We start from the raw sequence: 26932 nt of genomic DNA, 5'->3' as shown, positions 1-26932 counted from the left end.
CTGGCCTGCGCGGCTTCCCAGGCCGTTATAGCCCAACAGTCCATGGCTTGTTAACAACATTTTCCCATCTTCTAGTTACTAGGACCCACTACCTAGTGGCCTGGATTTCTTGTGAAGCTGTGGCTTGGCAAAAATAGTGATAATGGTGCCTGATATAACTAGGCGACAGACCAATTAATTACATAGCGAAGCAGAAAAGCCCACATTCCAAGTGAAGCAGATTTTCAAGCACTCAAACGCTGCCGTAGCCTGTAGGGGGTGAGATCATGATTTGTAGGCAACCACCGTGCAGAGTTTTCAAATGAGTGATGGTGCCATATGCAAATGATTTAGATGACAAGTGGTGAATTAATGCAGGCTATTGGTTGTTTTTTAAGAGCTACAAATTCCATCATGAAAAGGAGAAATAACTTCATGCATTCATTATATAAAGGCGACAAAATCAATCCCAACAAAAAAAAAAAAATTAAATTATACTGGTCACAGATGCAACCAAATCTTTTTCTTTTTTCTAGAAACCGACTGAAGTTGCCTGCATCCCCAAATCTACAAACAGTTCGCTCCATTTCAAGTCATGGATGGACCAGCGAGCAACAAGAACCATTTGCAGACCAAAAATAAAAGAGCGTGCAGTACACCATTTAGCTTTTTAACTTTCAATCCCACCGTACTAACAAACAGAACCCCCGGTTACACTACTCCAGATGGAAGCCGCAGCACCAACTGTCCTCCAAAAACACTGTCAAAGGGAAAGCCATGTCGTCAAGAAAGACAAAAATATAAAAGTAAAAAAAAAAAAAATGGAGACGACTACTTCCACATAAAACGAATAAATGTCATGAGAACTTCAAGACACCTTTTCACATAGTAGTAACAGAAGTCCGCAAGTATGAAAGTTTGAACAATTTCTGAGATGAGAACCATTGAAGGCCACAACCCATAACCCAAAGCCGTCAGCAGATGACCACGACTGTCCAAAACCTGTTAAAAGAGACATAGGAATAAACATTTTTTCGGCACCATTACGTCTTAACTTTGGGAAGAATGAGATCCCAGAAATCGTAACACTGAAAGGAGAATTGAGTCTGTGAACAGATTTGGCAACCATTAAAACACAGTTAAACAGCATAATTTTGTATAGCAACAGCAACAGCCACAGCACAAAAATCATGCCTTTAAATTCATAAATGGGTACAGACATCTCCAGGGCGATGGCATGGCACAGATATTTTCAAAGACCCAAGAGTTCTCTACGCTACTCTGGAAAGGACTAAGACTATTCTAGGTGTCTCTAGGTTATTCTAGGGTTCTCTAGGTAGATGGAGAGCCAAAAGAGACACATATGAAAGATCATCTTTTGTTGGCCATTGGATTGAGTTGATCCAAGGTGTAAGAATAGAAGGTGGTGTAGGAATAGAAGGTGGAGCGTCTGGGTCCCTGACAAGCAGCATGGGAGTATCCCTAAATCATTCACCTCCCAGGAATCCATATGCTTTCACCAAAACTCATGCTAGTTTAAAATCCAGACTACAGTCATTCGGTGGTGTTGTTCAGTTCAAAATGTTAGTGAATGGAATACCATAGTTATTAAAGGCGCGCCTAGGCGCGCACCTAGGCGCAAGGTGCCAGTTTGGCATCTCGCCTGGGCTGTGGCGAGGCGGTTTCTGCAAGGCGCTTGCCTTGCAAGGCGCTTGCCTTGCAAGGCGAGGCGCTGAGGCGAGAGGCACGCCTAGGCGTGCCTCATGAAACCCGCGCCTACATCCTGCCTGCATCCTTTCTTCCTCTCCTCTCCAGCATCCCCTCTTCTCAGTTTCAGCATGTATACATCACTACTTATTTACTTTTATTTATATTTTACCTTCCATTTACTTTAATACATAAATGTAAATAAGAAAGTACCCCCATTTGGATTCAATAAAAATATCTAAAAAATCAAAATCCATAACAATAAGAAAATAGAATTTTGATTTTAGTACAAACTCAGAATTTAGCAATTTTACCACCCCCAAAATACATACCTACTATTTCTTGAAAAATTCATTAAAAATCATTTTAACAACAATGAATATTAACTATCAAAATACCAGGAGATAGTTTTTCAAAATGAAAACATTTTCTTATATGTCTCCTTATAATGCCCTAATCTTCCCGACTTAGAAAAAATGCGCTAATCTTCCAGACCTAGAAAAATAGCATTTTTCAAAATGAAAGCATTTTCTTGATTGTGGACTTGTAGTGTTTATTGATTGTGGAGAATACTAAAGCTATTCCAAAATGTCCTCCATCAATAAAACAAGAGATTGGAGAGTACATGCAAAAGAAGAAAAAGAACAAGGAATCAGCGATGAGCAAAATATGGCACCGTAAGATGATAATTTTCAATTTGGTGAAGGGTATGATGATGATGATTAAAACTTCTTTATTGATTGTGGACTTTTAGTGTTTATATGTTTGTTTAGAACTTTGCACGATGATTGGTACTTGTTTCAGTTTGAGACTTTAAGTTTGAACTTTGATGATATTTCTAGTTTAAAAATTGCATGATGAATGAATTAACTTTGATGTTGTTAGTTTAGAATTTGAAGATAATAAAACATTAATGATATGCATGTGTTATTATTGATAATTTGATAGTTTTTTATGATTTTACAAGATTTTGAGTTTTTTTTCTAAAAGGTGCGCCTCGCTTCGCAAAGGCGCGCCTCACGCCTCAGGCTCCAGGACTCTTTGCGCCTCGTGCCTTTCAGAACTATGTGGAATACTATTTCAAGCACTCTCCATATAGTTGATGTTTGTATAAACGAATGTCTGAAATGCTACAAATGGATTATTGGCTCCAAACATATGTAAATATTAAAAATTCGTGAGTCAAACCTGTAGGACCCAGTGAGCGCAGCTCAAGAACCTTGCAACACCCAATGCAAATACATAATGAGCTGTGAATGGTTCAACAATCTGCAAGAAGAGGAGTCATGGAACCAAGCACTAATATTTGGTCCAATTCAAAGATCTAAAAAAATATTTTAACGTTTCACGAGATTTTACCTTTGTGTTTTGCATGACACGAAGCTGGGGTAACACAGAAACAGCTTCGAGATATACACAGAAGGCCCAAAAGATCCGGTTGATTATATGATGTGATGTTGATGGATGAATTAGCAAAGCCAAAACTGCACAAGGTACAACCTACAAGCATGGCAAAGGTGTAAACAAAAGGAGTGGCTACTGATAAAAGACCAAAAAATGTTAAGCAATGTGGCCAACAAAACAAATGTTTGGCCAATCATATAAGAAATAGAAAAGTACTGTCTACTTCTATTTCCTTTTTCTGCTATGTGAGCCTACAGACATTCTATATCAGAATATCCTAAATGCATTAGTCCCTCTGCTTCGCAAGAGTCGAGGGAGAGCCCTTTTTCTACGCAGCCTTACCCTTGCCATACAAAGGCTGTTACCACAACTCAAACCAATGACCCCAGTCACAAGGAGGAACACTGTTGCTACCAAGGCTCCCTCATAAGAGTGATTGATAATGACCCACTTTATGCACTTATGTTTTACATCCAAATTTGTAAAAGACAGGTTATACAGCAATTACACATTACTCTTCTGATAGCTTATAAGGTTTAATTGCAACAAAATTGTTCATTATTTTCATGTTTCTTACTCATGTTGGAATCATATTGTCAAGAGTAATTTAAAAGCATTAAAGTTTCCTTAACAACAAATCAATTAGTCTAAAGCCTTAATATAATATCAAGTTCACCCTGAAGATCTTTCCACCAACAGAAAATCTATAATTCCCTCCCATAGCCACCATCATCCAACTATTTTAATTTTCTTTTTTTGAAAATATCTCTTTTGCAAATTATCACCAATAAATCTTCTTTCCGTAGATAAAAGGTAATGTAGACCTTTTAACAGTAAATTCATGTGAATTATATAAAAAACAAACTTAATCAGCTATCTTTAACAACTAAAAAATAATAATTATTTAGTAGTCTATTGATACTGAAAACAAAGACAAATTAATTATTTCCATCATGAATTTATTTTTAGTTTCATGTATTAAGATAAGCTTAGACAAGTATGATGATAACGAAATATGGAACAGACAGATTAGTATCAGAAGTCAATAAAATAAGAACACAGTGTAGTAAGCACAGCCATAAATTTATAGGGAGCCCTGAAATTTAAAACTAATTGTGTTAAGTTTTAAAAGTCACTATTCTGCAAGTAGCCACTTTTATGCTATTTTTAAGCTTATAGCAGGAGTTGTGACAATAGGGACATGAGTGCTCTATGATTCACACATTAATCAATAAGAAATGACAATCGCGAGTATTCTCTTCATCACAATGCAAGTGTACAAAAATTCTGCCACTCCAATCATTTTCAATATCCATCAAAGAATGAAACACATTGATTAATTCAAATGAATTCGCTTTTGTAGCTCTAAATCAGCTTTATTGTGTAAAAATTACAAAACATAAGCCTGTCCTAAATATTTAAAGATCTTTGTCTTACATGAGACAGCTATAATGTATAAAAGTTGAAGGAAACGAATAGGTACTTTTGAATATTTCTATCATAGCTGTGATTAAAAAAATTAAGAGTTAAAATATAATTCATTAGATAGTCAAACCAACAATATCAATTATTAGCTACTATAAATTTTGTTTTGCTTTTTTTTTTTTTTTTTTTTTTTTGAGGGGGGGGGGGGGGGGGGTTCTACACCTTATGGATCCATAAAGTAGTTGTTATTTTAGCTGGTCAGTAAATAACTAAGTGGGTTAAAAAAATTCACTTATGGCGAACCAAACAATACAAGTTTGACTGCCAAAAATGCTACTCCTACAAATATCTAAATATAAAAAGACAAGACAACGTTCGTCTTGTGGTTCACCAAGATATAAACATTTCTTGGACTATATTTTTTTTAGTCCTCTAGGTCAATTTTTATTCTAAGAAAACTCAATGTCCTTACATGATAATGCACACCTTAATAAATAAGTTATGACAGAACAGTGCAAATAAAAGAAAGTCAAAACCTTGCCCCAAAATATTCAAACTACATCAATAATATACCAATCCTTAATTCCACTGAGTGAGGTTGGCCACTTGAATTCTAGCTCATCAATCATCTCTATTTATTGACCATATCTTCTGTAAGGCCATTATGACCCATTAACTATCTAAGAGTTTTCAACCAAGTAGTTTGATGTATTGCAAGATGAAGACAACAAAAAAATTGCAAAATTAAGGCTAAAAATAGCATAGAATACCTCAAACACTGAATTAGAATAATAAGGCTACCTATACAGTAACTTAAAAGACTAATTATGCTAGGGTTACAATAGTCAAAAATCTCAATTGTTAATCAAAAAGAAGGCCTTTTCATCTCAACCATCCATCTGTAACATATATATAAAAGAAGTCACATGCTAGCCACATAACTACTTATTGAAAGCTAGTAATATAAATACTGACCAAAAGCTAAACAAGAATGGCAATCATGAGCCTTAATTCCACTAAGAGGGGTTTGTTACATGAATTGCAGATCCCCACTCATCTCTATCCATGATATATCCTATGTAAAGCTCTTATAGCCTATTTCCAGCTTAAGGGTTTCCCACTAAGTTTTTTTGGTCTTCCTTTCCCTCTTTTGCTACAGGCTTCTTCCATTTCATCCACCCACCTTACAAGTGCAATAACTGTGTCTATTTTTCTTCTCCTCATATGTTCAAACCATCTTCATAGTGGTGTCTCCTACATTTATCTTCATTCTTCAGTAAGTATCACTCCTACCTTATTAGGTACAACCTCATTTCTTATTTTGTCTTTTCTTGTATGGTTGCACGTCTACCATAACATCATCATCCCACTCATGCTTACATTTTGCACTCATGGTCATTCAATAAAACTTTTCTGTCACAACCCTAGGGGTGCATCAGTAAATGGTTGTTAATAACTACTTGTATGTGCCGTTAGTTGCTAACTAGATGGGGTTAAGTGGTTAGACAATTAGCTTAATGTTTTGGCTGTTATGTTAGTTAGTTGTTATATTGTTAGAAAGTTGTTATGGTTGCTAGAGGCTCTATAAGAGACCTACAGCAGTATGAGGAAGTATCATTGGAGAATAATACAAAAGTCTTTCGCTCATTTTTCTCTCTCTCTTTCATCTCTCTTCATTCACTCTCGTTCTCTCTTTCTCCCTCCCTCATTCTATCTGTTTTCCTACATTCATTTCTTTCTTGGAATTCAATAGGAATTCCCTCAACTGTCCAGTCCATAATCTGAGGGCTTGACATTTTCTTTCTAGCTTTTAAAGAGATTTAGGAACACATAAATGTTGGACACACTTCTCCACTTTAACCATCTTGTCTTTGGTTATATGAAAAACATCCTCCATAATCTCTGTTGCCAAACAGAAAAGGAACAAAAAGATAACATTAATAAATCAAAGAATATGGTCCCACGTCATTTTCTGTCTTCTTCTACCTCTTTTACTAAAAACTTCTTCCATTCCATCTACTCTCCTTACAAGGGCATCTATTGATTTTTTTCTTACACGATCAAACCATATTAATCAGGTCCCATACATAGGCATCACTCCAATCTTATTAGAGTTAACTTCATTTTTAATTTTTTTCTTTTTGTATGGCCAAGCATTCACTGTAGTATCCCCATCCCAGTCATGCTTAAATTTTGGATATATTGGTCCTTTTTTGCACAACATCCCCTACCATACACCAGAACTAGTCTTGTAGCTGTCCAACCAAAAAATTGACTGTTGGTTCCAAAAAATGGAAAGGGAAAGGGAAAAACAGAGAGGAAGAAGAAAAAAATGCAGCAAAAATTTGCATGAAGAGAAGACTCACCACATAATAAATTGCAAAGTTGTCTTTATCCTCCATGTAGCTAGACTTCAGATTAAAACGAATCATATAAATAACCCAAAGGGTTGTAGCCAAAGTGGATAAATCAAGCAAAGTGTGTATATCATACTCCATGACAAAGCTGCAATACAGCCTAACAGCTAAAAATATAGCTGTCAGTTCCTGCGTTTTAAGTGATAGACCTGCAAGCAATCAACAGTGAAATTTATATCTGATCGGAGATAAATGAACCTTGTGATAAGTAAAAAGGATGCATCAAAAACATCCAAGGAACGCTATTCACAAACATGACCTCAACCAGACAACAATGAGAACCCAATCCACAAGAAAAGTTCCTGTCAAGCAGAAGATAACTTCTTGCTACATATTTCCAGCTTCATGAAGATCATGTCAGGCCACAAGTGCTGCAGTGAGTTTTTTAAGAAAGAAAAGTCTGACCTATGGTTGGAGGACATGATTGGTCAATATGTTATGCTCTAGAATCAAGACCCAGAATTGCTATCATGTTTCCAGGGAAAGGTGAAAATTGAAATAGTTCCTCAACATTCTCCTGCAGGTGCATTTTTGCTTGGAAAGATTTTGGAAGTTAGATTTTTTTTTGGCTTAAAAGAAACAAGACTATTCAAAGTTCAAACCAACACAACTTCAAAAGTTCAAATGGAAAAAAAAAAATGATGCTTTTTTTTTTTTTACTTTTTCCACTATACTGAGAGTGACAAGATATATTTTACAATTTCATTTTCATATAACTTATTTTGACAATAAGTAATATTCATCTTTTTTTAAGGGCATTAATAAAATCTCCTGTAACATGTTATAAGAGGACCCAAAAAACTAACTTAAAGGGTTTTGAAATAATCCATCATACCTTTGTGTAAGCTAGCTTTTTCTACTGCTTTTTTTAAGCAAACTTTTCTGCAAAAAGTGATGGTGCCAAAAGGACCTAAAAAGCATAGACATCCTCAAATGTGCATGTGAGCTATCAACTCATATACATACCATTTAACAGCATGTGATGGGCAGACAAACCTATTTTTTTTATATAATTTTTCAGAATCAGACACACTGGACACTTAAGACAACAGAAAATTTTCATGGTCTAAAACCTGAAAATAATGTAGCAAGTTGGTAAAATATAATTTGAAAGCCAATCATTGTAGGCAGTTGGATTAAATTAGCCACGCTGCAGCATACAGGCCATGTGTGGATCAACACTGATCAAGTAAGATTGTAACACTTATCACTTAGTCTGAGCAAGGAAAGATTTCTCGTTTACCATCTAAAGGTTTGATAATTGGACAAGTTACTTCTGGTCCTGGTGTTGTTACCACAAGAAGAACCTATAACTGCTACATTCTCCAGATGTCAAATTTCTTGTCACACCATTTTCCTGAGGCATCATTATGTCTCAACACTCTTCACAGCTGAGTAGACATTTGGTCATGGAATAGCAACATTCACTCTCTTTATAGCTGAGAAGATGTCAGGACACTCCCTTCAGAGCACTAGCAATATCCAAGAATAACCTTGCAGCCCCAGGAAGGACATCAAACATTCAATCCACCACAAACAAGTATATGACACCCTAAAAAAATGGTGTAGGGACCCCCGCAGCCTCTAGAATGCTAGGATCTGTGGGCATAATCAAGTGTCAAATCCTACAGCTAAAGAAACAGTCATTGACCCAAGGTCCCATGAGGATCTCAATTTTAAGCAAATAAGATTGTTTGCAAAGCAATTGGCTTCCATGGAAAGTGTTTAACAGATCACGATGAAAGCTCTGTTGGTAGTTCAGTGGAGCCAAGTATAACAACCATGACGGCCCATGAATCATGCCTTTAACTCAAGTTCAGAGAGTAGTTACCCAAGAATTGGATGGAAGCAAGACAAGTACCCATTGACATTATAGCAATAAAACAGTGAATCCCTCAGTATAAATCTGAAGGAGGGACCCCGAGGACAGCTCAGCATCAAGCAAATTGTTGATGCTCGACCAAGTCATGGAGCATATGTGACAACCAAGTAGTTAAGTAGGAACTAAAATGTTATTTATGATTAAGGTTGGCATATGTTCCTGCTTGCCTCTACCATATTTGGCTCAAAACATCATCCCACCAAGAGTGCATCCATAGCCAAAGTACCCTGGCTATCATTGCCTCAAACTGTGCAATACTGCAGTGCTTTCTGTTTACAAAACCAAGACCCCAGGCTAATAGCTTTTGCATTTGACTCCTCCAACTGTTGTCTAATTTGGGACCAATCTCATCAAGTGAGTCCAATAGCACAGTTTTTGCATCAGCAAGATTAAGCCCCAAGAAAGCACAACCATCCTTAATGGTGGGAGCGACCTCACCAACATACAGTACAAAAATATAAGAGATATGCTCCACCTTGGATCACTGAATCCTATGCCATAGCATAGCAAAGTAACAACTCTAAATAGTTGCTAGGAATTTTACCTTTTACATCACTAAGAATCTTATGACAGGCTCAACAACAATTACAAACCTCAATCCAACTAAGTGGAGTCACCTACACAAATTCTAGAACTTCAGCCATCATTATTTATGGCCATATTATCTGTAAAGCTAATATGTCTTATGTCCGGTTTAAGGGCTTCTCATCAAGTTTTCTTTAATATTTTCCTCTTTCCTTTTTTGCTAGAAACTTCCTCCATTTCATTATCTCACCTCACAAGTGCATCTATCAGTTCTTCTCACATGAACCATCTAAACCACATCTCTTGTATATTATTTGCAATGTGCAGTAGGCACCATGATAACCTTACTACATGTAATCTAGTTTCTCATTTTGTCATTTCCTATATAGTGGTACATCTATCGTAGCATAATCATCTCATTTATGCTCATATCTTGCACATGTTATTGATTAATTTCCTAACATTCTATGCCATAGAGAAAATGTGATCTTAGCTGTCCGATAAAACTTCTCCTTCAACTTTAAAGGGACTTTATGATTGCATAAAATGCTATACGCACTTTTTCACTTTAACTCAGACAAATTGACTCCTAATTCTCAAACAAAATTTTGAGTAAACTCTCAATATATTTGCAAGATCTCAAGTGCATTCCTTGCAAAGGAAGAGAGCAAAAAGGTGGAAAGCAAGAAAATCCTAGTCTTCAAAGTTCCATATGGAAACAATAGCCCCACCATTTGAAGAATCTGGATTCATTTTAACTTGGACAAATTCATTCCTAATTCTCAGTTTTAAACTTAAGAGTAAACTCTTAATGCATTTGTAAAAGCATGTGATTGGCAAAAGAAGATAACAAAAAATTGGAAAGCAAACAAATGAGGGCTCCTCAATCCTTTATATAGCCTAAGTAAATGCAAATATCAAATATTTGAATTAAAAATCTGCAGAGTACAAGCACTTTAAATGCATAAACTTAGGTCTGCAAGTTGCACACATCTGTTCACTCACCTTACCTTGCGTGCACATGCATGCACAGGGTAAAATGAAGGTACTCAACAAAAAATTGGCCACATGGCACTCATGCCCTCACACATGTAAAATAGCTTAGCTCAACAACAATCAAACAGATTGAGGAAACAATAATCTCCCCATCATTTAGTATGATTTAAGTCCACGTCAACATTGTTAATCCTTAGATATTGACCTTCAAATTCAACATCAATTATCCCTTCAATCCCACTATAGTTTTAGTTAATATTTCACAGATTCAATATCTAGTCCTACATAGCTTAAAACCTCTTAATTCTAAACCTATCCTTGAAAATTCTAATCTACCACTAATCTTCATTTCATCTATTAAAACAATATCATCTACCATTTATATACTTTATACTGCCTCATCTTGCACATATCTATTTAATTCATCAACCCATTAAGTCCCCTATAACTTTATAGTATGACACACAATCTTAATGTCCCTATAATTTGTATATACTAATTATCAAATTATTTATATTGTTTTACACATAGCACTATGACAGTTTTTCTATGTTCTTTCCGTACTTGCCTAATCACTATTAATTATGTTAAATAGTTTTATTAACCAACCAGGACCCATGTCTTCTGCAGTTCCAAATTCAAGTTCAGGAAGAAAGCCATGTTGTTGTGTTCTTCTCCAATATGATGTTCACATCAGAAGGTCACAATAATAACCTTATTATAACCACTATTCTCTACTCATTGCAATATCCCTCGCTATTACTGCTATCTTTTACTATAATCCCTCAAATTTAAAAAAAATATTATACCAACTGTGCATCCACCTGTAAACATGAACCTATTTGAGGCAACGAATTATAAAATGTGGATCCAAATGTGGATAATTAACTAGTTATATTCACATATATCATCCAAAGGGATGAATTGTGGCAGGCAGTAGCGTGTTGCTAACTTGGTTTAACCATCTTTTTCATATGCTGTGCTGTTGTTGTGTGGGCACGAACCTGTGCGCAACACTTGAATTCTTGAAATAACACCAGCCTAAACAAAAACCTGACTTAGCATGTTACTGAGATCATTAAGATGCCTGACACACAAAATCCCCAATTGAACAGAATAAGAAGCTTGCATATATCACAAGATGGACAATCATGATATTAGGGCACGTATGGAGCATCAAAGTTCAGACTCGTTAAGAAATAAGCCACTCGCATTTGAATGGGGATTTGTTTGCCCACAAAATCAATACTCGTAAGCAACATCCAACAATGAAGACATTAAAAATAAGATGTGTGGGAGGGCAACAATAAATTAATAGAAATAGAAAAACCCTAAACAATGGCAAACCTAGTACGTGAAATGTTCGAAGTAATCCAAGCACCAATCTATTCACACTCCATCCGGTTACCGAGAAATCGGACGGGAAAGAAAAATGTTTTGGGACATTATATTAGGCCCAAGATCACCCAATTGTCACAAGTGTTTCCCATGATTACGCGGCATCTAAACACACCGAAAGAAACAAAAAAAAAAAATCCTATCACAGTAGCAAACGATTAAAGACTCGTAAGAATTTGTGGTTTTTATATTACCGGCGCATGTTTTTTCCTTCATGAGCTTATAGATTAGGACGCAGATTCCAATGGAATGAACAGCTTCGGCCGCAACGAAGAGGTTGTCGTGATCGTGGACGATGACCCGCAGCAACACCAGGGCGGCCATCCCAGTCACCACGGCAAGGAAAGCCTTCACCTTCGGCGGCTGTTTCCGGACCCATGCCGACACCGCCTGGATCGGCCTCTTTGGTTGCCTCATTGAAGAGTAGGTAGGTTATACGGCGGCGAGAAAGTGGGAGAAAATGAGGGAAAATTACGGGAAAAGGAGGGGGCGGATGGATTCGTTGGGATGAAAATATAAGAAGGAATAGAGCAGTTCGGAAGGTGGATGGAAGCGTGTTGTTTGGGAGCTGAGAAATTGTTTTTGACTCCGAGTCTATCATTTTGCTTCCTGATCTCAATCTAATTATGCTTTTTGATAAGCGTGATCCCAATTATCAGATCCTACCCCCCCCCCCCCCCCCCCCCCCCCAAAAAAAAAAAAAAAAGAATTCAAATAAAATGCATCTAATTGAACCTTGTTTTTTAGATTTTCTCTAGGAAAATAATAGAAAATTTTGTGAATACTTAATTATTTAGAACCCTGGGCTAGTTAAAAATAAATAAATAATTAAATGCTATGAAGGATAAGATTTTTTTATGCATTTTATATAATTTTTTTCTTATATTTACCTTTCACCAGTTATAAAATATAAATTTTAAGTAAAATAATGGTTTGAAGTATTTTTTTGTAATTAACTCACTTGATTTGATCAATCATATTATTATTACATTTAATAATTTAAATATTAAAATTTAAATTTGAAAATATCATCTAATAATCTAAAACAAATTATTAATTCGATTATTAGTAGTAATTTAATTCCTATCATATATAAGTCTTGATCCACTTTTTGGTGGGTGACTTCCTACTCCTAGTGCTTCAATCTATCATATAATAATTTTAATAAATTATTAAAAAGTACTTTGATTTTGAAATATTGTTTAAAGCATCCACTTAACCAAAAGAAATATTTTATCTTAATCTTCCATTTTCTTTATTCCTTCCATACAGGCAATCACCCATTGCCAGGGGAAAACACACACACTAACAACAAGAGGGTGTTTGGCTTAATTTAATTATTATCAAATTCATTTCATAGAGTATTTTGATACTTTTTTGATTAATAAGAAACTTTTTTGTGAAATATCTTATAAATTCTCCAAAAGAGAAGTAAAGGGACAACGGTTGAAAATAAGTTATCGGAAGAGCTGATGATAAGTTAAAGAGGTAACCCAGCAATGGCACTCGGAAGCCCGGGTGTGGAAGAAACACATCCCAGTTGAAGGGCGAGAGAGGGAAACGATTGTGAAGAGAAAGGAATCCGATTGATGGGTAGCAGAAACATTCCTTGCTTGCAATTTTGGGCGCCGATTGGAATCCCACCTTGGCATCTCTCTTCAGCAATGGTTTCTCCACCGGAATATAACCAAGAATTGAGCCCGGAACTGTTTTCTTTCTGGGAGAAAGAAACGGGTGTTTGGGTGTTGTTGTGTTTGGTAGACCATTAATAATGGAGATGGGGCTGGTTGTGTTGTTGAGAGCGGCATGGCTTGCCGGGATGTTGCCTATGCTCGGCCAATGGTTGTTCGGTTTTGCCAGGCGAGGAAACACCACGCGTTCACCTTCAAATGTGAGTAATCTCTTCCCCCAGTTCTATATTTGTTTGTGTTTCGGAGAAGTATATCAATTTTTGGGCATGGGTCGAAAATAGGCGACGACTCTGATGGAATTCAATCTCTGTCTCTACTCTAACACTGGAATATTTGGAGACTTTCTCTCCATAAGGCTAGGCTTACCAGATGATTTCGCATCAAGTTCTATCTGGTTTGAATTTGAGGAGCTATCTAACAGTTTTCTTCCTCGACTCAATTTCCTTGACACTTCAAGTTTTCAAAAAAATGTGACTCTTTATGAATTTTGATGTCTTCTGAATTTTCTTTGGATTGAAGTTTTCAAATACTTCTTTCTGTTGAAGCCATGTGTGTTTCCATCAAAATTCATTTACAATCGTTTTTGTTAATTGTGGATTTGCAGAAATTCACCGTGCCTCTGAAATTCGTCTCTCATTTTTATGCATTGGCCGTGGTGTGGACAACATTCTTGCTGATCACTACCTGGTTTTATGTATCTCAAGACGCTTCATTATTGGTCTCTCGGCCATCATACTCCACTATACTAAAGTATTTGACTGGTGGTTCAAATATATTTTCTTTCCACAAGTCTCATCGGAGCATGGTCGTGCATGGATACGAGGTTTGGCAATCTATAATATTGCTTTTGTTGATGGAAATTCAAGCATTGAGACGCCTTATTGAGTCAATATATGGATTTGAGTATGGACCCTCTGATCGGATGCACATTTTTGTCTACCTAAGTGGCTTACTGTAAGTTTCACGACAGCCTCATCTGTTATTTTTATGGCCAGTCCTCTCTATGCTTAAGGTATCCTTGTTCTGATTGACTTTAAGAGACGGCAACTTGATCTTGGCAAGTAAAGTCTCCTTGAAAATAAATATGCAACTCTGTTGGTTAAAGCATTTATTTTCAAACCCATGCTGTTGGATTAAGAAGCTACTGCTTTGGGTTTTGTTTAAGAACATGGTTAGTAATTGTTCAATTTATGATTGCCCTAGGATTCAGTTTAATGGCAGGCATACTGTTAGGCTCCCTGTAATGTATTTATTTCAAAACAAAAAAGGCTTGTAATGCTTAAGCAAAGAGAAAAGAAAAAGAGCTTTTAACGCTTGGATTTCTTATTATCAGAAGATGAAAGAAATCAAGGACATAAAGCAGGCATACTTGGCCATACCATTCTTGGCTTCAAAGTTTCCTTTTGAAACCTCGTGTTGTTGCAAAAAATACAACAATTAAAATTTGTGAAGTGGGGTCCACTCGAACTCGGTGTCGGGTGAAATTAGGTTGCCGTAAGAGAAGTTGCCTCAAGGGAGTTCACTGCTAGGATGCTCGCTGCATTCGCCACAAGCTCTTTTGCTATACGCTTTCGCTACTAGCTCTTTTGTCACAAGCCTTCGCCACTAGCTCTTTTGCCACAAGGCTTCGTCACTAGCTCTTTTGCCACAAGCCTTCCCCATTAGCTTTTTCGCCACTAGCTCTTTTGCTACAAGCCTTTGCTGCTAGCTTTTTCGCCAAAAGCCTTTACTACTAGCTCTTTTGCCACAAGCCTTCACCGCTAGCTTTTTCACCAGAAGGTTTCGCCACTAGCCCTTTTGCCACAAGCTCTTTTGCCACAAGGATTTGATCTCGCCGTAAGGATTTGGTCGCGCCGCAAGGATTTGGTTTCACCGCAAGGATTTGGTCGCGCCGCAAGGTTTCGCTGCAAGGATTTGGTTTCGTCGCAAGGATTTGGCCATGTTGATGCTCAGAAAATGGGTTAGAAGGCTCGTTGGAATCTTCTCCCGCGAAGACCCTCCGATGCCTAAGTCAGTGTCGGATCCCAATGACTATTCACGAAAACAGTAAAGATGCAATCAAAGTATCTAAATTTTACCGAAAATTGGAAGTCCTCTTTAATATCATGTAGCTAGGTATTTATTTAGGGCACGATTCTCAAGGATAGCTAGTGCTGACACGTGTCAAGTACTGAATTGAGTCAATTTTAACAAAAGAAAAAGGAGGAGGTTGCCACGAAGTCGCCACGAGGCCGCTTGCGGCAGGCTGCCACGAGGCGCCACTAGGGAGCACCTAGCGGCTAGCCCCTCGCGGCAAGGCGCAAGGAAACTTGGCCTCACGGCAAGGCTGCCGCGAGGAAGCTCGGCCTTGTGGCCAGCCCTTGCCGTGAGGCTAGCCCTTGCGGGTATCATCCAACTGCTCGCGGCGAAGCGACTTCATGGCGAACCAAAATTTTTTCATTTCTCATTTTTTCTCTCTCATTTTTCATGGCACAACACCTCGCAAGTACTTTAAACGCTCTTGATTTGGAATTATGATCCTCAGGCTTATATGTCTATTTCACCCATTTGCAATCAAAATTTGGTTTATCATCATTTCTGTGATGCTTTTAAGCTGAGTTTAGAGTTTTCCCCCATTCATTTTGGTCGTCATCAACAGTTGTAGGATGCAACGTGCATTGCACGATTTTTTCTGCTCAGTTGACAGTTACCATTCGACATAAAGATTTGATTGGAAATTTTACTACCTACTCCTGCAGACTCCTTAAGTTCTTAAACCAAAAAGACACTATATTAATCTAGTTTCTAACATTTAGGTCCCATAAAATGAGAACATCTCATATTTACTCTTGCTGATATAGAATGTTTTACATTCAAACTATTGCTGAACAACATTTGAACGTTGCAAACTGCCTTCTTTCTAAAGTTGCTTATTGTGATTGTGGTTGCCTTTTTCTCTAAACTTGGTTCACTGCACATACACATATATGTTATCAGATATTCTACTAATTTTGGTGCCTTTAATGGGATTAGTTTCTACACCGCAGCACCACTTTCACTTTGCTGTACAGTGGCTCCAGAGGTCTTTAAATTTGCAGCAAGCCAGGTTGCTGAGTTCATTGTGAAAGGAAAGGATCATACTCCAGCCTTTGATTTTGATTGGTGGGTGTTCGTGAGTCTTTTTATGAAACTTAAATGGTACTCATGGACTGGAGTGGCTACATTTTTGTGGGGTTGGTATCAACAGCTCCAAGCCCTCGCAATTTTTGTAAGCTTCACACAGCCACATTCTTAACTTTGATTGAGATTACAATTTCATAGGTTAGTCAATAAATTCACACAAAGTTTCTAAATGGATACAATTCATGAATTAATATTACATAAACATGTAGCAATGAAATTTTTCAGAACATATTGGGAATACTGTTATAATATTTTGAGAATATTTTTTATATATTATTTGTAATCTTTCCATAGTTGCTTATTACCTTTGTAGGTGAGTCTTTTTACCCTCCTAAGTTAAAGACCATTGTATACTTTAAAGACCTTATATATACTATTGTATATATTTTATAGTACAATACAAAAATACAATATTCTCTTACTTGACAAGAAAGTAGGCAAGGTCCGCATGCTTCTAATTGCAATGAAGAAGAATGCTGAAAATATCCTAAGATTTGCATTGGAAAAAAGTAAACTAGTAAAGAGATTGGAGTTGGATAGAGTGGAGTTGGAATGTATTTTTTTTCTCTTCTTTTTTTTAGCCAAGAATGCGTGCTCTTTTTAACTATTTATGATTGCCATTCTACCTTCCATGCAGAGCTTCTTGTCAGAGTCCTTTGAACAAGCTGATTCTTCTTATGACAATTGGTTAGATCTTGTTTTGTCTCCGCACTACGAAACTGATATTGTACACTCTTTTACCCTCAAGCTATTTGTGTTTTTTTATAGTAATTCCAAAATAGTAGTCAAAATATGTTTTGTACATGTGTTGAGAAAATCAAGTTCTCCTTTTCTTTAAGCCTATTTTACAAACAATCTCTCACTTTCATTACCTTATTGTCTTCTTTTGGTGAAGGTTATGTATGCCAGTTTTGTGATTGTGAGTAGGGGTGCAGACCTCACAATCTGGTTACTTTTCGGTTTTGTGGTACTGTCAAACTCCCTCGATGATCATAAATTGATATTTTTCCTTTTGATAAGTATACAATTCTTGTTCCCTCTTTCAAACACTCTTTACTGGATTCTCATACCAAGTTTCTCCTACTGGTGGCAGGCGGCAAGTCTCGCAGCATACAACAGAAAAAACAGAAGGTTGTAGTAGGATTGCAAATGAATCGAGCCTTTCATAAGCTATTCAGTGTTCAATTAGATTAAAACTATTTCGAGTTCATTCGTCGAAATAAACGAATCAAGTTTGAACCTAAAAAGATCCTGTTTACTTTTTCTTTCTGATATTACGTCTGTTCGGGACGACACTGAAGAAAGATCCTATATACATGGGCATATCCAATCAAGTCGATTTGGGCATTGTGAACTTTGAGAGCCATTTATTGCAGAAGTTTCAGTGAACTAAGTTCAGATTTTCAAGCTTTGTTGAGTAGGTCATAAAGAAGGGCGATCCATTTTGGCTGCAATCCAATGCTCTAGACAGCATAGCGCTACCTTGAGTTTTCAGCTGATTGATGAATAAAGTTGCGTTCTCTTTGTTTTTTAATTTTCAGTTTTGAATTTTAAATTTATTTTTAATTTTCTGTTTTGATAATTTATTTTTAAAATATTAAAAACGCATTCTCTTTATTATTTTTCAAAACAAAAAATTAAAAAATACGTTCTTTTTAAAATTTTGAAAATATTTTTTTAATAATATTTTATTCAATAAATTTGATTATTAGATAAATTATAAATATTTAATATTAATATATTATTAAATATATATATACATTTTAAAATTAATAAATTTTATAATATTTTTTTCCATTACAATAATAAAATATGAATAAATAAATAAATATATTTTAAGTTTAAAGTTTGTTTTAGATGAAAACACTCAAAACAATCTTTTGTTATTTTAAATTTTCTTTATAATTTTTTTTTTGTTTTCAAAAATATATTTTTAAAAACAGCAAAGAGAATGCGTTTTCATTCTTTTAAAAAATTGAGAACTAAAAATGACTTAAAAATAGTAAAGAAAACGCAACCTAAATCTAGCAATTCAGCAATTAATCTGTATGTTTGGCCATCATGAAAACCAGAACCAAAACCAACTAAAACACAAGAAGATTTAGCTGATCACATCATGTCTTCGAAATGGCCACACTGTCAAAAACCAATGGCATCAGTGTTCACTTTATTCTCCAAACGTGATGGACCTCTCCCTTTCATAATCCACAGTTAAGCAAATAGATCTATGCCCCAGAATTTTGCCGGTTGATTGGTCCGACAGCTCCGGTCAAGGCTTCTGATCAGGTCCATGTCCTCCTTGCTCAACTCAAAGTCGAAGACTTGGATATTCTCTGGCAATCTTTCGAGTTTTGATGTCTTCGGGATCACTACCGTTTTCCGTTGGATTCCCCAGCGCAGAACTACCTGAGCCACACTCTTTTTATATTTCTCAGCCAGGCCCTGACGCCATGGAAGCAAATGATGAGAAAGATCGGTGCATTAGTAGTATTCACATAGAAATACCTTCTTTAATCATTAAAAACAACTACTAGATTACTGCTCTGACAGAGTGAACCATTTAACTTACTTTGAGAACGGGATCATCGAAACAAGAGACGGAACCAAACCACTCGGTGTTAGCCACGGCGCCACCAAGAGGTGTGTGAGCTGTGACACAGATTCCATGCTTCTGGCAGAATTTGACGAGCGAATCACGCTGGAAGTAAGGGTGTGTTTCAATCTGGTTCACGGCTGGCTTTACTTTGGCATAAGCCAAGCAGTCTCTAGTTAGGAAAATATCGTAGTTGCTGCAAACAAAATATTTGCTCCGTGTGAGAGCAAGCATACAAACTCACAATTTTTGAAGACTGATTTACACCTGGGACATATGATGAGATTGCAGACGGAGTAATCACAGAATCACAGCCACCAAATAGCAGAGAAATTCGTCTTCAAGTTAAAGTAGACATAGCATAATAGTTATGAGGAGAAAATGTCTAAACAAGTACGTCACAAGTGTCAACTGAAATGAAGAGATACTTCCACTAATATACAAAACCTCCATGTTGTGTTGATTCAAGTTCAGTAGCATGGCCATAGGCTTCTTCTTTGTAAAAGTAATCCAAATTGCTCATAAATTAATTGGCGAGAGTATCCCGTCTTTAGCTCTTTGAAAATTGGGGTGGCAAACACTTGAGAGCAGGGAAGAGGAATATTTGAGAGAGCACAAGGGAGATACGGTGGCATGTAACAGATATCAAATGAAGGATCCAAGGAGGATACAAACACAGTTGGGATCAAAGTTATTGTATTTGTTATGTTTTCACAAAAAGAACAGCACTCCCAATTCCCCCAGTCAACCAAGGTAGCATCATTCAACATGGCATGTGGCATGAGCATGTAGTTTAAAGCATCATGCAAGCCATCATCCTTGCACATGCCGTACTGCATGTTCAACATGTACTTTTGTCATGTCATGTATAGGACATGCAACCAATATGATACCCATTTTATCGTGCGCATGCTTCATGGACTACAAGTATTAAAGAAACTGTCATCTTCCCCACTTTACAACAAGTTCAGATATGAAACTCAAATTCCCCGGTCAGCGTACTCACCATAAAACATGCTTTGATTTCTCTTTTATATTTGTATGTGCCAAATAACCTATAGGCAGGGGACTATCCTTTTGATCATTTTAAGGCCGTGCTGCATAACATTTTGGTTTTAGTAAACAAGGACATAAAATGGTAATGTTACCTGATTCCTATGCTGCGAACTAAACCCGTTGAAACCAGACTTTCCATAGCATGCCAGGTAGTTTCCAAGGATATTGTTGTGTCTATATCCAGTACACCATCATCACCCAAAGCACTGTCAGTTGTACCCACTCCTGCAAAATGTATGAAAGAAGTCAGAGAAGATTCTTGAAAAAACTAAATTAAAGAGAAGAATTTCTGAAAGAATTGTAATCAGCAAAGCAAAGGGTTTTGAGGTCAAGTGCAGATTCTCAACTTAGGGCTAGAGTACATATCAGGGACAAAGCAAGGACTTGTTTTGATATGTATATCCCATTGAGTAATCCCATGAAAAGTACCCCCTAAATGCAATTTCTTCTATGTCACTGCCTCTTTATGATTTACAGAAATGCATCAGCAATCATATGCAGGGTACTTGAAACTACACAAATCTATAGGTCTATGAGTCTTATCTACCCATCTTTCCTTAAGAATAATCCAACTTAAGATATTTTTACCAATCAAACTTTCATTTGTAGCACTGGACTTGAGTTATTTAGCATTTCCAATTTCACAACAATCCATTATTTCATTGAGAAATATCAATCCCATTACGTTTCAAGTGATTCACCCTAACTCAAAACAGCACATAACATGGAACGACAGCCATATAAATGGTGAATGGCACGGAGAGAAGTACCAGTATGCCTTGTGGCTATGGGGAAGTGAACAAGGTATAGATCAAGATAATCCAGCTGAAGTTTCCTCAAACTGTCCTTACAGGCTTCTACAACATGACCATGATCTGAATTCCAAAGCTGCAATCAGAACAGAATGCAATTATGATTACCATTTCCAAGATAATTATCAGATCCATGCTTGTGGCAAAGTAAAAAAAGACCAAAATAGAATTAACATGACTAGCCTTTGTAGTAATGAACAGATCCTCCCTCTTAACAAGCCCTGTCTGCAATGCTTCTGCAAGTGCTTCACCAACTTCTGCTTCATTCCTGTAATCAGCTGAAAGCGCAAACATAGCCCAAAATACGTCAAAGTGATCCATGGTAATAATCTTTCAGAAAACTTTACCATATGGTTAATGAGAACAAATCTTCACTCTCGCACATGCATCTCCAAGAGGAAGTACACTGTTTCTACAGCACTCTTCCACAAACAGCAGGTGAAAATTAGCTTTGCACGCACGATGTATGTGAGGAACTACTTCCTGAAACTCATCTTATATGCACAATGCATGCAGGGAATCAATCCCTGGCAAAGCCAGAGAAATGATAATGTGATGGCGGATGCTTCATCGTTTTAACCAGGACAGAGTTCAAATTTCCCGGAGAAATTAGAAATTCAAAACTCTAGGCCCCTTAGAAAATGTGATTATCTCGTGTCTTCAGGTTACAGCAGAACTGCTGTTAGTAAGAATAACCACACTTTTTCTTTTGAATTTTTAAGGAATTGACTACTAAGTGGCAGCTGATAAGGTTATAAACCTGGATTACTGATTTTCTTTTTATTTTCTAATCAATCCAAATAAATAGATAAATAAACAAATTTAGTTTCTTTCACATCCTTTTTTTCCTTTCCCTGTCTTTTCCCTTCCCTTCCAGAAAATCGAAGCGTTTCGTTATGCAGTGTTTGGACCCCGTATTCATCAGGGAAGAAAAATAGATAGCATAAGCCTATTGATTTTTCTTCAATTCTTTTCAGTTTTCCATCTTCTCCTTTCTCACAGCCGTACAAAATCTAGGTTAAAAGCTTAACCTCCCTTACTATTCCTTTCAACTAGAGATCAGCCCTTGGCAACAAAGATTCATAGATTAATATAAAAAAATTTACGACTTGGAAGAAAAAAAATCTACTTAATAACTCTACAGAGAGAGTGAGTACCAGCACAGTCGAAGTGGCGGTAACCCAACTTGATAGCGTTGATGAGGAGGGTTTTGATGTCTTTGCTGTCCATGCGCCAAACTCCGAGGCCGATGATCGGCATCTTGAACCCGTTGTTCAGTGTTATCGCCATTTCTAAGGGATCCCGGAAGCTTGATTTACCTGTATATGAAAGTTAAAGCTTTGCCCGGCGGCGGCGGAGTCGTTCACTAATCGTCTTCCTCTTCTTTTGTCCAGACTTCGGGGGAGGGAAAAGGAAAATAATAGAGTAATGCTCTTGCAATCGGACGGTTCGGAAGTATTTAATTGATATTATATATTTATTTAAATAATATAAAAAATAAATTTTTTATATAACTATTGTTCATATTACTCAAAATAATATATTATATCTTACTTATCTCAAATAAACATAATTAATCCATAAACATTAAATATCCACATTTGTTAGTAGCAAAAGAAAAAAAAAAGTAATATTTAGACACTTAAACTTAGTGTTTAAATTGCATTTCTTTTCATGGTTAGACGTTATATTAATATGTTTAAAAAATAAGGATAAATTATTAAATATAGATTTATATTTTATTGTATTCCTAATTGTATATTAAAATTTTTATTTATTAATATTAGGGTCAAACTTTTATTTGTTTTAAATTTGTATCATCATTTATCTTCTATTAAAATTATTCGTTTAAAAATTAATAATATTAAATGTTATGCATATTTATTTTATATCAAATTATTGGTTTGCATCGCTCAAGTATCTAATTTAATTAATCATGTTTAACAATTAAGAGATGTTAAAAAAATTGATATAGCATTTCATCAAATTATTTTATTCAGTTAATTCTTTTTTTTGTTAAATCACATCATTTTATCTAAAATAGTATATGAAAGATTAATAGCTCCTTTTAACCAATTTGATACAAATTAAGAGTCTAAATCTACTAATTAAAAAATAAATATATAATTAAAAATATCATAAAATATGAGTTTTTTAGATAATTAATCAAAATAATAATAATATTTAAACCAAACCAAGACAAGAGGGGTTGTGGGACTTAGAATATGTTTGAAAGTTTTGAGATAAAAAGAAGGGCGGGCACATATAAAAGGGTTTTGCTATTTGGATCTGTAAAATGAATGAAATAGTGCTTTAAAATAAATTATTTGAACAAAATATTTGTTCTGAAATAATAAATTTTGAACCATTGTGTTATTCTAATGAGATTTTTTTATTGTTATGAGGGGAAACGGTTTCTTACGTTAAAATATGTTTAAAATAATTAATGCTGAGTCTATGCTTTCAGTTATGGACAAACAAAACCTAACCAAATATAAGCTAAAGATTCTAAAAATTTTGACTTTGAGGCAAAAAAAAAGTGAAATTGCTTGTCTCAAGCCCTGTAAATGAGTCTCAAAATTTCTGTAAGGGGTTAAATCACGAAATTTAATTGTGAAATTTGAACACAGAATCTGCACCAACTATATAGCAACTAAATCTAAGACTCTTTGAGATCAATACGTGTACAATCCTAACTACTAGGCTATATCTGTGAAAGCTAAAAAAAAAATTGATTTTAATCTATTGAGAGGTCGGACAAAAACAACATCCCAATCCCAATGAAACTCCACAATTTCGTCCTTATAGCTTCAATTATTGAGATTATCCAAGATTGAAGCTTGGCGGATTAAATTCACCTACCAAGAAAAGTAAAAAATAATTCCTTTATCTTAATTTGTTTTTTTTGACCAAAATATTCAATCCCCTCTTTCCCTTATGGATTGGATATCTAGTTGGTGGGTCAATTTTGGTATTATCTCTGAAATTCAACCCAATCCACTATTTTACTGTATTTTTAATTATGTATGGACCATTTATATATTTTTTTAATTTTAACACATATTTAATAATAATAATAATAATAATAATAATATTATTATTATTATTATTATTTTATTGATTCATTTGGACTATTCAAGATTCGTCGATTAATCATCAGAAGCGGATGACCTTTTTTCCTGATACACTTCTTAGATAAATTTAAATACAGATATAATCTATATATAATCAAAATTAAACATCCGATACAATCTATATAAGATTTGTTTCACCTGTGTGTTTCCTTGTTGTTCATTTTATTGGGCCATGATCTCCAGTGATAAAGGGTTGAGGCCCAAGTCACAAGTCCTAGTCCAACTCAATATAGAACTGACTAGCCCAATCGAAGCCCATTACGCATCCATGACATAAACTCGCGAGAGAAATTCATAAATAACCTAAACGAAATTTAAAAAATTGTTTTTAACCATTTTATAGTAAAAAAACGTTTTTGACAAATCAAACAAACTAATTGTATTCTATACCCACTTTTATATGAAATGCCTAAAATACCCTTAATGAGATTTTAAATTAGAAAGTCCACATTGTCCTTATCTTCATTTACTAAAATACTCTTATCTCTTTCATATTGTCTTTCTCCTCTCTTATCTTTTAACGTTCACAATACTCTCTTTCTCTCCATTATCAAACCATCCAAACTCAATCATTCATTATACATTCAACTTTTTTGCTTGTTGGGTCATTTAACAATCTTCATCAATCACAACAATCTCATTGAAATCTCATTAAACAAGATTCTTTCTCTCTAACAAACAATTTCACTGACTGAATCTCTAAGGATTGATTTGATTTCTATTTGTTTTGTTATGTGATCAGATTGCTTATAAAGGCTGTGTGGTATGTTTATGATTGTAAATAAAATAAATTTTGATAGATATTATTCTAGATCTATACTAATTTCCATGAAAAAATAATTTTTCAAAACTGTACAACGTCATCGGGTTTTGTGGGGCCATGAAACCTGATTTTTTAATAAAAATGGTTTTTTTTTTTTTGGCAATGGGAATTTTCAATGTTGCCCAATAAAAAATAATGTATTTTTACTTTTTTTTGACTTGATTAAATTTATAATTCACAAGAAATAACAATGGAATGATAATAAAACACAACCAATACATAATTAAGTGTTCTAACTACTAACAATATTAGATTAAATTGATGTAATGATTACAAAATTTATCCAAAAATAAAAGTATAATTTTTAAAAAATAATTTATTTTTTGGACTATTGAATAACTTGGAAAACTCCCATGGCCAAGAAAAGAAAAAAATGGATAAAAATAACCATTTTAATAAAAAAAATCGGGCTTTATGGGGCCACAAAACCTGATTTTTTAATAAAAATCATTTTTTGATCTCTTTTTTTTTTTTTTGTCATACGATATTTCAAAGTTACCTAATAAAAAATGATGTATTTTTATATTTTTTGACTTAATTGAATTTATAATTCACAATAAATAACAATGGGATGATATGATAATAAAACACAACCTATACCTGATTAAGTATTCTAACTACTAACAACATTGAATTAAATTGATATAATGATTATAAAATTTATCCAAAAATAAAAGTATAATTTTTAAACAATAATTTATTTTTGGGACTATTGAATAACTTTGAAAAATTCTATGGTCAAGAAAAGAAAAAAAAAGGATAAAAATAACCATTTTAATAAAAAAAATCGGGTTTTATGGGGCCATGAAACCTTATTTTTTAATAAAAATGAATTTTTGATCTTTTTTTTTTTTGTTTTTGGGGCCATGGGATTTTTCAAAGTTACCCAATAAAGAGTAATGTATTTTACATTTTTTGACTTGATTAAATTTATAATTCACAAGAAATAACAATGGAAAGATAATAAAACACAACCAATACAAGATTAAATGTTATAACTACTAACATTATTGGATTAAATTGATGTAATGATTATAAAATTTATCTAAAAATAAAAGTATAATTTTTAAACAATAATTTATTTTTGAGACTATTGAATAACTTGGAAAAATCACATGGCTAGGAAAAGAAAAAAAAGAGATAAAAATAACCATTTTAATAAAAAAAAATCGGGTTTTGTGGGGCCACAAAACTTGGGCCAGGTTTTGTGGGGCCATGAAACTTGATTTTTTAATAAAAGTGATTTTTTTGATTTTTTTTTTTTTTTTGGACATGGGATTTTTCAAAGTTACCAAATAAAAAACCTATGTATTTTTACCTTTTTTAACTTGATTAAATTTATAATTCACAAGAAATAACAATGGAATGATAATAAAACACAACCAATACATGATTAAGTGTTCTAACTACTAACAACATTAGATTAAATTGATGTAATGATTATAAAATTTATCCAAAAATAAAAGTATAATTTTTAAACAATAATTTATTTTTGGGACTATTAAATAACTTGGAAAAATTTCATGGCTTGAAAAGGAAAAAAAAAGAATAAAAATAACCATTTTTAAAAAAAATCGGGCTTTACTGGGCCACAAAACCCGACTTGGGTTTTGTGGCGTCATGAAACCTGATTTTTTTAATAAAAATGGATTTTTTGATCTTTTTTTTTTTTGGGACATGGGATTTTTCAAAGTTACCCAATAAAAAATAATGTATTTTTACCTTTTTTGACTTGATTAAATTTATAATTCACAATAAATAACAATGGAATGATAATAAAACACAACCAATACATGATTAAGTGTTCTAACTACTAATAACATTGGATTAAATTGATGTAATGATTATAAAATTTATCCAAAAATAAAAGTATAATTTTTAAACAATAATTTATTTTTGGGACTATTGAATAATTTGAAAAAATATCA

General features: G+C 34.7%; 3 protein-coding genes across 4 annotated transcripts; 1 reads left to right on the top strand and 2 right to left on the bottom strand.

Annotated features, from left to right (window-relative positions):
* Positions 1–394: 394 nt before the first annotated feature.
* LOC127787506 (uncharacterized) lies at positions 395–12342 on the bottom strand. Its single transcript, XM_052315569.1, has 6 exons — positions 11928–12342; positions 6882–7081; positions 3046–3186; positions 2875–2955; positions 857–981; positions 395–739 (listed from the first exon to the last, which is right to left on the bottom strand). Exons 1-6 carry the CDS (start codon positions 12148–12150, stop codon positions 691–693), a joined length of 819 nt encoding a protein of 272 aa, XP_052171529.1. The 5' UTR covers positions 12151–12342; the 3' UTR covers positions 395–690.
* An 848-nt stretch (positions 12343–13190) lies between these two features.
* LOC127794815 (polyprenol reductase 2-like) lies at positions 13191–18120 on the top strand. 2 transcript variants are annotated; one of them, XR_008021711.1, is made up of 6 exons: positions 13191–13624; positions 14029–14378; positions 16437–16671; positions 17224–17273; positions 17482–17553; positions 17680–18120. XR_008021711.1 is itself a non-coding variant. In XM_052326094.1 (6 exons), the coding sequence occupies exons 1-6, from the start codon at positions 13505–13507 to the stop codon at positions 17722–17724; spliced, it is 912 nt and encodes a 303-aa protein (XP_052182054.1). In that variant the 5' UTR covers positions 13191–13504; the 3' UTR covers positions 17725–18120. The 2 variants fall into 2 exon arrangements, 1 of the variants encoding a protein (XP_052182054.1); XM_052326094.1 differs by having other exon boundaries at positions 17224–17313.
* A 455-nt stretch (positions 18121–18575) lies between these two features.
* Positions 18576–22478, bottom strand: LOC127794694 (NADP-dependent D-sorbitol-6-phosphate dehydrogenase-like). The gene is made up of 6 exons (XM_052325960.1): positions 22205–22478; positions 21231–21325; positions 21006–21123; positions 20328–20460; positions 19156–19375; positions 18576–19028 (listed from the first exon to the last, which is right to left on the bottom strand). Exons 1-6 carry the CDS (start codon positions 22335–22337, stop codon positions 18798–18800), a joined length of 930 nt encoding a protein of 309 aa, XP_052181920.1. The 5' UTR covers positions 22338–22478; the 3' UTR covers positions 18576–18797.
* Between the last annotated feature and the right edge of the window lie 4454 nt (positions 22479–26932).

Source organism: Diospyros lotus, chromosome 1 (assembly GCF_014633365.1).
Source record: "Diospyros lotus cultivar Yz01 chromosome 1, ASM1463336v1, whole genome shotgun sequence".
Taxonomy (NCBI): Eukaryota; Viridiplantae; Streptophyta; class Magnoliopsida; order Ericales; family Ebenaceae; genus Diospyros; species Diospyros lotus.
This window is presented reverse-complemented; position numbering and strand designations above follow the sequence as displayed.